General features: G+C 38.6%; 1 protein-coding gene across 1 annotated transcript in view; it reads right to left on the bottom strand.

Annotated features, from left to right (window-relative positions):
* serp (chitin deacetylase-like protein serp) overlaps positions 1-14,487 on the bottom strand; it is a 71,286-nt gene that overhangs the window by 7,765 nt on the left and 49,034 nt on the right. Inside the window, exon 4 of the mRNA XM_065227943.1 lies at positions 3,443-3,764. Within this exon, the coding sequence (XP_065084015.1) occupies positions 3,443-3,764 (322 nt within the window). The remainder of the gene's footprint in view (positions 1-3,442; positions 3,765-14,487) is intronic.

The raw sequence follows: 14,487 nt of genomic DNA, 5'->3' as shown, positions 1-14,487 counted from the left end.
CGGTAAACTTCTCCGAAGTACTTTGACCTTTTTTGAAGTTCTTTAAATTTCTCCGATTTACATTTAATTTCTCCTGGGCTTTTTTGTTGTTTCATTAGTAATCACAGAAATTCAACTCAACATCTTTGAGGTTTTACGATTTTTTATGAGGTTTCCTGAGTAGTTTTGAGGTTATTTTGATTACGCTTGATGTTTCCTGAGCTTTTCTGAAGATCGCTGACTATTTCTGAAGGTTTTGTTGAACTTTTCTACGCTTCTGCTGGCCTTCTCTGAGGTTTCCCATATCATCTAATATTGCTGAAGTTTTTTCAGCATATCAGAGAGTTACTACGAAATTCAGAGAGTTAGCTGTGAGCAGGGTTGGCTTGCTAAATTTATCGCAAAAATTACTCAGTTTTTAGTGACTCACTTTACGAAACACGTTTTTTCTTGAAGCAACTGATAGAAAAGAACTTGAGCTTTATAAACGTACGTTAAACACTGTAGATTTCTATTTAGGAAAAAAAAAACTGTTCTAATTTATGCGTCACAAAAACGTTTAAAAAAATATTCGCTGCTCATATCATACTTTAAATGAAAAAACTCAGTGGTGTGAAATCAAATGTTTATATTTGTCAATTTTTTGCGTGTCTACAATAAACTCAGATCTCACTCTATCAATTGTTTAAAATAAAACCTAGTTATATGAACTGAGTGAAAAGTTATTAAAAGCTATAGGTGTAAGCAAATGAGCATGCTAACCCTGGCTGTGAGATTAGAATAACGTCTGATAGTTTGTAGGAACTTCTGTCTGACAAAAAGCTTTAAAGATTTTTAAATTCCTTAGTGTTTCAGATAAAGTCTTAAAACTTCAGCGGATTGTTGAGATTGTGTTGGGTCGCAATGTTCAGTCAACGCACTCGGCCAAGATCAAGAAAGTACCACGAGTTGGTGGAGCAGATTCCGAAACCTTCCACATTTGTCTATATTTAACTATCTTGATAATCTACTCAGAAGTCTTGATGTTTTGTAGCGTTCTCAAAATTATCTTTAGAACCATTGCTCTTCATAGATATTTTTTTTAGAATTCCCCTAATCTAAACATGAGATTTTTTAAATTATTGCTTTATTATCGAAACTTTCAGCTTAAGGCTGGTTCATCTCCCTAAACATAAGATTCTCTCTGTTATTCTTTCCTAATTTTTTTTAATTAGCTGTCCAAAAATTCTCTGTGGAACAGTGCACAAACTTTCATTTAATTCACTCTATGTTTCTTTTAGATGTTTTAATGATTCTCCCAAGAATTCGCCTAAGCCTCGACCTTACTTTCAAAATTCTTCTTAGTATTCTCATGCAATTCAGCTCTGAATGTATTGATATTCTGCCCAGAATTATCTTGGATATCTCCTCTGAATTTTTCTGAACATTATCTTGAAATTCTCATCGGAATTATCAAGAAATTTTGCTCTGAATACTCTTCTTATTATCCTTGGAATTCCCTTGAAACTCTTCTCTGAATTTCTTTAGAATTATATCCTCATTATTTGATTCCCTCGGATTCTCCAAATTACTTTGAAATCGTCTATGATATCCAATTGGAATTATCCTCTCAATTTTCTTGGAATTTGCCCAAGAATTATGAAGGTGCTACTCACCGAATTCAATAGGCTTAAGTTTTTATTTGAGTTTCATTGGAGCCCTCATCAGAACTCTATAACCTATATAGCTGAAAGTCTCCTTAATAAAGATATAAAAAAAAATCTAACCTATATTAGCTTACTTATTATAAATAATATTCATTAAAATTTGCTCTGAAATATCTAGGCAAAACTCTTTTGTCGTTAATCTTGAAATGTCACAGTGCTATCCCTATAGAAAAGCATTTAAATGCTTGAAGAAGCATGAAAAAATTCTGAAAATCAAGTCCCGTCCATTCCACGGGCCTTTGAATCATCCCAACGACCTGAATCTTTTCTTTTTCCCGGGGAGAGGACGATTTGTAATCGAAATACACGGTTTATTTTCTGTGATTTTGGATTTCCAATATTTTCCCGGATTTCCCAATTTCCTGGTTTACTAGTCATCCTGATTAAGAGAGATTTCCTGAGAGCAAATTTATGGAATGCTTAATTTTTTTTTACTTTGTAAGTTTACAGAATGTCTCTAAATGGAGCTTAATATGTTTGTTAACCGTTGTTTAAAATGTTTCGAATTTCGTTTTGAAGCTATCATTTTTGTCCCACTGGTCTTTGTTTGCCGCTGAGCAGGGATTTGTTACAGTTTGTTTGATATTTCTGCTCAAAGTTTTCGGCAATGAATTCATATCTAACCTAATCATAATCTAATCTAACACCAACACAGCCAGTTCTTGAAAGCATCCTGGAAAATGATATGCCTCCATCATTTTTCTTGTTTATTTCCACAATGGTCAGGCCTACTGTGCAGCATTTAAGGGGCAAGATGATTAAAAAATCATCGGACCTGTTTAAATCGAAGATTCAAATACGATGCTTCAGCACCCAAATAAATGGATGAAAGGTGGACATCTCGTACCGCACGTTCCGTTTTTGGTAATTATATCATTGGTTGATTGTTGGAAGCATCAAAGCTAGAAAAGTTAAGTGATTCTGACGGTTGGGACATGAGCACTAAAAGTTTTCGGTTATGAATTAATGTTAACCCAAATCAGTTCGTTCTTCACGTTTCGGTACTAGCAAGGGTCTTCTTAAGGAGAAAGAAATTCGGCTTTCCAAGAATTCCCAGCCTATGCAATTCAACGGTCGAGCACTGCACATAGAAGCTACCCAACAAATATTGGACACATAATAAGAGACTATTCAGGCAAACATATGCTTCTTCAGCTTTAAAAAATGATTAATCAGCCTTTAAGCAGCTCAAATTATATGTTGGGTACATTGTCATTCAAATTGCATTGGACTCTGTCACTAGGGGGCCCCCTTCAGGAGTCCCCAACATTCATCAAGAGATGAACCAACATATGGCTGAAATTCTCTTTAATAGAGATAACTTAAATTGAAATTTTCATTGTTCAAATGCTCCGTTCAGTTTTTATTAGGTTCCCACCAATGGGAAGATAAATTATCAATTTTTTGTTGCAATATACTTCCCAGAATTGAGATATTTTCATTTATATAATTTATACGGTAGTCATATTTACTGAAAGTCAATTGAAATCATTTAACCACAGTCAATCATTTGCTGTCATGACATTACAAGGAATGGAAATGCTGACGAATATTGCCTGTCACCTGTGAATTAATTCAGAGTGACAGAAATATTTTTGAATTCTTGCATTGAAAATGACATTTGCCAGCCCTGCGCAGCATTCGATAGAATTTCTGCACATAGCTGTATGCTGCAGATCTATGTTCACACGCACAATATTTACGTCAAATTCTGACTTTCTGACCTGTCGGGGAAATCTAATCGATTCAACACTTACGTGATCGAGTGCACGGCGATTTCGTGTCCCTTGCGGTGGGTTTCCGCCACGGCCGAGTAGTTGGTGTATTTGTGGGAGACGAAGTACGTCGCCTTGATGTCGCACCCGTTCGGGTTCTTGCGCTTGCCGTTGAAGATCTCCTTGTACAGGTCGATGTTGTTGTTGTTGATGGCATCGTCGAAGGTGATGGTGATCATCATCGGGACGTCCTTGGACGGCAGGTCCCCAGGAATGGTGGTACCGTCCTCGGAGCAGAAGCAATCGGGCAGCACGCACACGGCCGGGTCGCAGGGCGGTGCGCGGTTTGGATCGCTCTCGATGTCTGTGGGTGGGAAAAGATAGGAAAAACATGTTGTTTAGACGTTGCGATAGAGGCTGCGATGGAGAGGCAATTTCAGTTTTCAGTTCAAGGTCCAACGCAAATCACGCAAGATTGACAGGCGTGCGTTCGCCGCACGCGGATTAGCTGTCATGTCGGGTTTAGAAACGTCGACGACCGGTTTGCCGGGCAGAGATAAATATTGCATCGGCACTATGGGATGATTAATCGAAGCATCAGCAAAAGAAGTAGTAACGACATTCATTTCGACGACAATGACGAGATTTCCCATAAATTTAAAGATTCGTAAGTGGTAAATCATGGTTTGAGTTGGTGTGTGGACAAAAGAAAAACAAATGGCTGTTTGCCGTTGTCGTCGCATAGATAGAGGGAGAAAGAGAGAGGGTGATCGGGAGTTGTGCAAATGCATGCGCGCACCCTTTGAATCAGCGATGACGACGACGACATGCGATCGTGCATGTTCTGGTGCCGTCAACAACTACCACAGCGAGCACAGCAAGGGTTGTTGAGTGGTTTCGAAAGATTCTTGTTGCATTCTTTCGAAGCCGGCTTGGGTTAAGTGTTGGCGTGATGACGTTGTTTAATTGGTTAAGGCATTTGCGGGTTGGGCTCAACACCCGGTAGTCCGCACAGGTAGCGGGTGAATGTGCGCTTCGTAAAAAGTGCTCACAAGGCGTCCTTGCTGAAGTGGTTCGATTTCCTTGTTCCTCGTTTAGTCTGATTTATAGTAATTCGGCATGAAGGGGACTTACACATAGTACAAACCTAGGCTTGTGAGACATTACATGAATCCAAGACTGCGCTTGCATCACCTCTGCTACCGGCGTCCTTTCGAGGGCAACTAACCTTAAACCTGATGCTTGATCATGGCCCATGAATAGTTGTGGCCATATCGACCCACCAGACCCGGGTCAGTTTTACATAACCCGTGTGGTATCTGATATAACCATGCATGCCCATGGTCCTGCGCTTATGCTTTGACCACAACACTTTCCCTTTCACACCGACCTATGCATGATGCTATTGATGGTCGCGTTCACCGGTTCGCCATAAATATCACACATTGTTCAACAGAAGAAGAAAAAAACAAGGTGTTTCAGAGTGATTCATGCTTTCACATTTCGCATGGTTGAAGAAAGGCAAAGAAGTGCAGTGTCGATAAGTGCAAGAGAGTTGTATAATGGACAGACAAAGTGCAGGGTCATTAATCGTCTTGGGGCTGACTTTTGGTCTTCCTTCTCCATGGATTAGGCGTTGAACGACCAATGGACTACCGGATGCGCACTGCGCTGTCCACGGAGGTATCACAATTGAAGGTTAATTACGGAAGGCACAGTTGGTTTTTTATGACTCTTTGGTCGTCCGCAATCGTAATCCATAAAAGCAGGAACTGCTCGTTAATTGCAAAGTTCAAAAGTTCAAACGATTTACGAGATTGCATCGAGTGAGATTAATGATGGATCCGCGTGTTCGTCGTCGTCGTCGTCGTCTTGGTCTTGGCTAATTTATGCAAATTCCAGTACCGTTACATCCATCACTCGTCAGAGAGGAATCACTCTGCGCAGCACCAGCTGCAGCAATTAAATACAATGCACCTACTAAAGTCTCCACCGTTGCCACTTGATATGCAAAGCTGGTAGACGGCAGTAGTGGTAGACGCTGCTTAACGGAGGTTTCGTAATCGCATCGAAAATGGACAGGATGACGATGACTGCCGTTGCGGCTGCAAACAGGTAGTAAAACACTTGTTTTGCATTTTGAGCAGTTGTAGATGTTTGGATTGAATGCCAGGTTTGTTAGTTGGTCGGAAAAAGAAACGGGCTGTGTTGGGTAGTGTTTTGTCACGATTAGCTTATTAATGAGGTGTAACTGATTGGTTCGTTGTCGCTTGGCATCGGAATTGTAGGTCTTGTAATCACACGGTTACTCGGGTGTAATGTCTGCTGTCATAGGTTGGTAATAACTGTGTTTAGTTAATTAGAAGGATATTGGTTTGGTAATGTGTGGAGGTAGGTACATGAACTGAGCTCCGCCCTAAGAACGTTAATTGATCTTTGTCGCAGGGAGATCTGGTTCACAAATACCTTGACTGATATTTGGAACTACAATGTTATTTTCCTTAACGATGGCTACGGGAAGCATTGGTACTTGTTGATTGACGATTTAAGGGGAGCAAATAATTTGAACAGGATTTAAACTTAACACACAAGTTATGGTAGACTGTTATCCTACCGTCAAAAGTGGTCTTAATTTATTAATTTGTGGGTTGCTGGACTGCCTTAGCGGTTCTTTGGGTCGTATCCAAGATTAGGGCAAATGACAAGATCTTTGTTATCGGTGGTTTTAACCTAGCTTCCATCAACTCCATCCACACCTAGCAACCCACCATGGTTTAACCTCCGACTAAAGTGGCTGAAAGTCAGCTGAAAACGGTGCCTTGCTTAAGATCCTCCGCAAAATTTCCTAGGAAAACCAATAGACCTTTACTTACAATATGCTCCCAACGGGTATTTTTTTTTGGTTCTCCAAGCCGTTCGGAAGCTTATGTATTATGATAGCCCAAACGGAATGGTATAGACATCAGTCATTCCATAGCAAAACAATATTGTGGATCTCAGAATTTCACAAAAATTGGTAGTTTTGTTCCTTATTGCATAATATTGGACCCATGTTTTTTTTATTTTGTCATTAAGGTGATCATATGGGCGGTCCAAAAAATCGTTTTTTAAATTATATTTTTCAAAACTTCATATCTTTTGAACTACTGGGTTGATTTCAAAGATCATAAAATCAAATGAAAGGTTATTAAAAATAATTTTTAGAAAAAATATAATTTTATTTAAAAATTGGTATTTTCTATTGAAAAAGATTGATTTTATTTGTTTTTCAATAGTTTCATGGTTTGTAGACAGAGGGGCAATACGTTTTCATATTTTCCTTGATTTTTTATTTATTTTTATGCAAAATATCAAACAATTAGTGGCTATTTTTCGTTGTTGAGTTATATATTTTTGAAATTATCAAGTTTTGGGTTTTCGCTCAGTACTCCTATGCGACTTGAGCTTTCGATGCCAATACCAATGCATGAATTTGTATATTGTGTGGCAAGCACAATGATACTCTATGCCCAGGGAAGTCAAGAAAATGTTCAACCCGAAATATTCCCTCAACCGGACCGGGAATCGAACCAGCCACCTTGTTTAACGGGCATAATACCTAATCTCTTGGTATGCCATTGAGAATTTAAAATGCATTATTTCAAAATTTTGTTGACTTTCACTTCAGATTTTTTCTCAAAATGACCCTTAGAAGAACTCTCCTTAGTATTTCCTTGGAAATTTCTTCTGATTCTATTGGAGCACTACTCATAGTTTCCTTGTGAATATATTTAATATTTCTTGCCAAATACTTGCGGAAACGTCTTTAAATTCCCTCAAAATTCTTATAAATTCTCTTGAATTTATCTTCAAACTAACATGAGATTCTGCATAGAATTTTTTGAGCTATTTTAAGAATTAGATTTCTCTTTGATTGATTGATTGGTTGATCAATATTTAATAGATTTTCAGCCGTAGGTGATCATTAGCTTCTGAATTGTATGCACTAAGATTATTTCACAGATTTATGTGATATTTTACTGAAATCTCAACAGCTGAACGTTTGGTAATCAGTTTGGTGATTTTTCACAGATTTCCTGTAATTTTTCACAGAATATCAGTAGCTGTGAAAAATCACCGAACTGTTTAGCAAACGTTCAGCTGTTCAAATTTCGGGAAAATTTCACAGAAATCTGTGAAATAAGCTTAGTGTGAAGTTATGTAGTCAAGTCTTCGGTAGGATTAATTCACTTTGTTCATGTAATTTTTCTAAATATTACCTGAATGTGTATCAGAGAAATGTGAATGTGAATTGTGTATCAGAGAACGCTTGCGCAAAAAGACCAGGGTGGAGAACGGATTCGAAACTCAAATGTCATTAGCCAAATACATCCGTAGACCATAGGTCCACCGTTGTATAATTGGCAATGCACCCGTGTACTGAATGGGAATTGTGGGTTCGAATCCCACCGGTGCCCTTAGATTTTTTCGCAAATTTTCTCACACACACGTCTCTTACCGATGATATGAGCTTACCTCTCAGTATGTTCAAACTTTTCTATAAACAATTAAATTGACTGCAAAGTCGCTAACCGTAAATCAAAAAAAAAAATACCTGAAATTTCTAGTTAAATTCCATTGGTATTCTCCGCAGAGCAGCGTTGTCAGATTTTTAAAGGTATCAAAGGTTTACTATTTAAATAAATTTCACACTTTTGCCGTTTTTCAAGGTAAAAATTTAAACTTTAAGACTATGAACGGAAAATTTGCTTCCGGTAGAAGTTGAAAAGAATTTCCGGGTAATGTTTGAACTATCTTCTGAAGGAAGCTTAACAAAACTTCCAGAAGCTCTTTTGGAGGAAGTTTGAAGAAATTCTAGGAAAAGCCGGAAAACATCCGGGGGACTTACAAGAAAGGGAAACGTCTGTAGAATATTTGGACAAACTTTCGGAAAATTTGGATGACACGTCCAGAGGATGCGGAATTCTAGGAGAAGCCGTTTCCAGAGGGGAAGTCAGAAGAAGTTTAGAAAAACCTTCCTGTATATGTTGGAAAAAAACCTCCAGAAGAAACTTGTGGAGAAACTTCCAAATGAAGACTAAACAAACTTCTGGAAGAATTCGATAGGTACTTCCTGTAGAAGTTTAAAAGATCTTTCTGGAGAAGAGGGAAGAAGCTTCCTAAGGTAGTTTGGAAGAAAATTCTGCAGAAAGTTGGAAGCCAGAGGTCAGGACAGTCAATAGAAGGTTCTAGAAGAAGTTGGGGGAAACATTCCGACAGAAAAAATTTCTAGGGAAGGATGAAAGAAATTTCCGGTGGAAATTGGTAGAACATCCTAGAGAAAATCAACACAATAATCCGGAGGATGTTGGATAAAACTGGCAGGAGACAGAAGAGCCTTTCGAGCGAAGCCAGAATAAGCTTTCGAGGGATACCAAAAAAACTTTCCGGAAGGAACCGTAAGATAGCTAACGGGATAAGGGGGAAGAAAATTCCAGGGAAAGTTGGAAGAAATTTCCAAGGTAAGATTCAATAACCTTCAAGAAGTTAAAAAATTAACAAGTATTTTCCGATTCTCAATGATTATCTGAATTCTTCGATTCCTGCGTAGCCAAAAACGGTGAGGAAATGGAAACATTTGTCGAAATAATATCAAGCATAAGACAATGTAAGCTTTTGAAAGGTTCTAAAAATTTAAGAAATCCAAGAAGATAAAAGTCCCTCACAATAGTTTTCTCTGACATAAGAGTGCAGGTAGGCAATAATCTTTTTGATTATTTAAAAAATCGGTTTAAATCGGTATAAAATCATAAACATCTCTCGTCTGTATATCGGTATCAAGTTTGAATATCGGAATAAATACGGATAGATTGGTACATCTGGCAACGCTGCCCAAGAGTTCATTAAGAATTATCCATTTATTTCCTCTATAACTATCCGAAAAACTCCTTTTGCATTCTCAGCATAATTCTAGCTAATGCATCGTAGTATCAAAATCCTTAAATTTTATTCAAGTCCAAGAAACATGATTTTTTTTTAATCTGAGGTATTTAAAAGATTTTTTTTGCAAAGATCAATAATCTGAAAACTGGCCAGACCTGTATAATTTTGTCATGCAATCCCTGAATAAAATTTCAGTCCGAGTATTCAAATGTTCGTAGATCCTTCCTGAGGAATTTCCTTGTTCTTTCCATCAATTCGCCCTTGGATGAACAATTTAGGTGTAACTTAGATACATTCTAAAAATTTAGAGACTTTGACGATTTTTTTAAATTTCGGGCTACATAAAATTATCTCAATTGTGGTCATGATTTTACAAGTTGTTGCGATCTTGAATCCAAATAAATTTACTATTTTTTTTTTTCGTCGATCTTGTTTTCCGTGCTGAGCACCAATGCTACCGACGTGCCAGGAAGGCAGCTCCCACACCTGGACCCTACCTATCGACCCATCAACTCATGAACCGGGGACCAACGGCTTTACTTCCCATCCGAAGGAAGGCGTGATCAGAGATGTTATGCCTCAGAACATCCCGGTGGCGCCGACTGGGATTGAACCCAGGCCTTCTGGGGTGAGAGGTAATCACCAATTTACTAAATTTTGAAAGGTTAATTTGTTTCTTTTTCACCGGTTTAGAGGCTGTTCATAAACCGCGTAGATACTTAAGGGGGGGAAGGTTTGGCGAATGTCTACGGACCATAAATTTTTAAAAAAATGTATGGACGCTTGTCTACGTGGGAAAGGAGAAGGGTCAAAATCCTCTATAAACTTTATACGTAGTTCATGAACACTCCCTTTTTAATTTTTAATTCGGTGACAACTCTGTAATTTATCAACACTACGTCTTTAAGCGAAAAATACAAGCGTTGCTGCTTTAGGATCAGTTTAATAAATTTTCTACTTTTAAGGTTAATCTAGATCTTCTGAAGCACCATTTCGTGACCCTCAGGATCTATTACAATAATACAATCCCAATTTCACTCTTATACTAAAAACAGTACTCGAAAAAAGTTAGTTTGTACCTTTTTAGCATGTAGGTAAAAGTTGATGGAATTTTGACAGACACCAGCTAAGAGCCCTAGTAACAATTTAGGTTTCATGAAGGTTCTGTAGACCACAATTTAGACTTGTAGCTTGCTATAAAACCTCTATAAAACTTGCAATGTTACTTGGGAGTATAATGTGTACGCTGGCAGACTTTCATCATTATATGTCAAGTGGTTATCGAGATGGCATCGGAGCAAGAGTAGATCCGCCAAAAGAGCTTGTGCCCCGCCGTGGAAAATCCGACTGCGTCCCACAGATCAATCGGGAAACACCTGAGAATCCATCATTCAACAATTTCCCTGACAATGTTGCAGAAAATCAAAGACAGCTGACCCGGTGAAGGTCAGAAAGGTGTTGGTTGAGTCTGTTCAAGCGTCGGTCGAATCTTTCGATCCACGATGCGGCGAAGAAGGCGGATGTTTCTATCTGGTTTGTAAAAAAAAAAAACGATGATACGTGCCGGCATCCACGTCTACAAGGTCCGGAAGGCACCGAACCGGAACAACAAACAAAACACGATGGCCAAAACCTGCGCCAGTAAGCTGTACCGGAAGTGGCTGACGAAACCGCCCAAGTAGCATTACAAGTTTTATTAAGGTTTTAAAGCACTCTAAAGTCTAAATAATGATCTACAGAACCCTCATAAAACCCAAATTTTTACTAGGGTGAGGTGCGTTGTGATGGACGACGAGACTTACATCAAGGCGGACACTAAGTAGTTACAGGAGTAGGAGTTTTACGTTGCCATATCACGGTTGGCCGTTCCTGAGGAGGTGGACAAATTCGCCAAAAAAATCTTGGTTTGGCAGGTCATCTATGGGTGCGGAAAGATGAGCCGTACATCACGACGGGTACTATCAATGGGCAAATCTACCGGGATGAGTGCCTCCAGAAGCGTCTCCTACACTTCCTGCGGTCTCACGGAGGCGAGACGCTGTTTTGGCCGGATTTGTCCGATGTTAGACTGGTATAGAGACAACAATGTTGTTTTTGTACCAAAAGACATAAACCCAGCGAACTTGCCGGAACTTCACCCGATTGAGAAGTTTTGGGCCATCATGAAGGCCAGACATCGAAAAACACCTAAGGTGTTGGAAAACGAGCTGGCTTTGAAGAAACAGTGGGTAAAAGTATCAAAAGGAGTCGGCCCCACCATTGCCCAAAACCTTATGAGTGGTGTCGAGTAGAAACCTAACCTAACCTAACATTAGTTGTAGCACTCTAGAAAACATCAGTAATTCTGAGAACTGAAAAGAATAGCGGTACACTGGATTGTTAGGAAATTCCGTAGCATCTTAACTTCAAATTTTCAAGAAACTGTAGAATCTACTGATTTTAAGGGGACTCCAGTATTTCAGGGTACTATTAGCACCGACAAACCGACATAAATGACCATATCAAAAACAATTTTTTGTTACCAAAGCACACTACTGACATCTGGCTCCGTGTTCGCGGGAAATATTTAGCTAAGCCATGATCCGCATGCAAAATTTATGAATTTGATCGTGTCTGATCTATTTTGGACACATTATTTTTATCTAAATAAACAATTCCTATGGTTTTGACAGTTCGGACCACTGCACATTTAAATCAGCCGTTTAAGATTTTCGGGCATAAGTCAGAATTAAGTGTCATGTCAGTTTGTCGGTGCTATTAGCTCAAAATCTCTGATATGATGTTTCAAATGATTAAAATTTGTTTAGTCCCTTCAATTTCAGAAGATTTGAGAGTTAAAGAAAGATACAAGCATCCTGGGGGCAAGACAGCTGTACTCAGAGTAAATATATTTGCAGCGAGTAAATTTGAGTTACTCATATTTACTCAAAAATGATCAAAGTAGTCTCAATTTTCTGATCAAAGAAAATATCGTCTGGCAGCATATTTCGTATGAAGCATCTGTTCGCCCATTTAACAGATCGAATCGCTCGTTTAACAAATCGAATTGTGGACAATCGAAATGCTCCAATGGTATTTTGACTGCACGACGGTTTTGGGTGCCTTCCAGTGAAGTTTGACTCATAAACATGGATGAGTGGATGTATTTAATGGTGAATAAGTATCGAAGGAGATCCTGGAAGTTAAAAAATATAAATGTGAACAATATTGCTCTAAAAATTTAATTTATTGAATTAATTTAGCCTAATCCGAACCTATCGAACCACCTCAAAGTCCCTACACATAAATTCCAAGAAAGCACGTCAACTAACTTTGCTTGACAGCATCGGTTGCAACGATATTTTCAATATAACAATCAGGTTACTATGTGTATATAAGATATTGAGCAACGTGAGTTACTCAGAGTTACTCAAAATTAACTCCGGTTTTACTCATGATCGAAAGCTGTCTTACCCCCAGCAAGAATCCTATAAATTTTGCACACTTTAAATATGTATACGAAGTTCCATGAGCTGTCATGTTTTTGATGAGTAACGAAGGGTAAGTAATGTAACTTGAAGATTTTCGTCAATCATCGCTTGCAGTACTCTTCTTGAACTATCTCTTTCGTAATTCTGTGAAATTTGTACCAAACTATTCCTTAGATCAGTTGGTAAAGGAGCAGCTATAGATCGACAGTAGGCTGGGTTCAATTCGCAGTCCGGTCGACGAATTTTTCAGTTTGGAAATTTTTTCCCAACTTCCTTGGGCATAGATTAACATTGTGCTTGAATCACAATAAACCTAATGCAAAAATTGGCTCTGAAAGATATATATAGATATATATTGTCTAGATCAAAAACACGAAATTAATGCCCGATCTTCGATTGGGAAAATTTGCGGGTTAATGAGACCATGCTCGTAGCTTGTACGATAAAGAGATCAACCGAGCATAAAAAACCATTCCATTTAAATATGTTAATCCTTTCAAGTTCTTCTATGGAAACTTACATGTTAGAATGGAACGTTCCTTCTTCTTAGCTATTTTGATCCCAATCCACGACTATCGTTTTGTTCTGGATTGAATTCCACGTTTGCTCGCTCCCACTTGAAATAATATCGGATTCCGTCGAAAATATCCAGGAAACAAAAACCTATCTAGCACACACCTGATCTGATCCGGTTAGGCCGGTACGTACGTCAACAAGCGATCCATAAATAGCTATCAAGTCTTTGCTTTCAACAAATCCAGTACGTACGTAGACGAGATATGGTGCGTTTTGATAGGGAAGTATTTAATTATGGTTCAAGCATAACGACAGGTTTCAGAATGGGACTGCGTTGAAACCCCAAAATCCGATCTTGAATAAAAATCAGTTTTCAGTAGGCTCGATTTTAATCCAACAAAGTGATGAAATTGGCGCTTAAGTTTCGCTTTCAACAGTGACACAATAACCCGAAAAAATTCTCAAAAAAGGTCTCATTATCATAAACTCAATCCTCATTAGCATATGGTCGTTAATAAACTCCAATCCTAGCATGATGGTCTCAGAGCTATGAGGTAACCGCGAATTCGCACAAGATGAAAAGAAAAGGAAGACTAGAAGAAAGGTTGGACTTGGGCTGAATCCGCCATGGTAACCACAAAGCGAGACTTTTTCGTAGCCAGTTATTAATTTATTGCGGTGGCGCGACAGCCGGTTCTCCACTTTTACTGAAACCAGTAGTCATCCAGCTGTTGACCTTGAAACCGAAAAAATGCTACTTATTTTTTTTCGTGTGTTTCACTTTTCCTAAATTGATGTCAGGTTTAGATGGAGTGGAGATGTGAAAGTGGGCCAATGTAGGAAATATGCTGCAGGTATCCCAATGCAATAGCTGACCAGGTGATTAAAGTTTGGTTACGGTTAAAATTAGTACTGAGTACTGATTACTGCCAGTGTAGCCGAACAGGTTCGTTGGTACAAGTCGTAGAAGGATTGCATAAGTAGCAACTCGCTGACTCTCCGAGCATTGCTAGATATCAGCATTGTAACCAGACGAACGTACGCCTTGATACAATCTGTTTTGTATTAGCTAAAAATGAAGCCAAAACCTCGGAACTTTCCATTAAGTTAAGAAGATGGAAATCTCCATAACCTGGCAACATTGCCCATGGTAGCGAAATTTTCAGAAATCCATCGTAG

This window comes from Ochlerotatus camptorhynchus, unplaced genomic scaffold (assembly GCF_037179485.1).
Source record: "Ochlerotatus camptorhynchus isolate MF236.1 unplaced genomic scaffold, CSIRO-AGI_Acam_v1.1 ptg000277l, whole genome shotgun sequence".
Taxonomy (NCBI): Eukaryota; Metazoa; Arthropoda; class Insecta; order Diptera; family Culicidae; genus Ochlerotatus; species Ochlerotatus camptorhynchus.
This window is presented reverse-complemented; position numbering and strand designations above follow the sequence as displayed.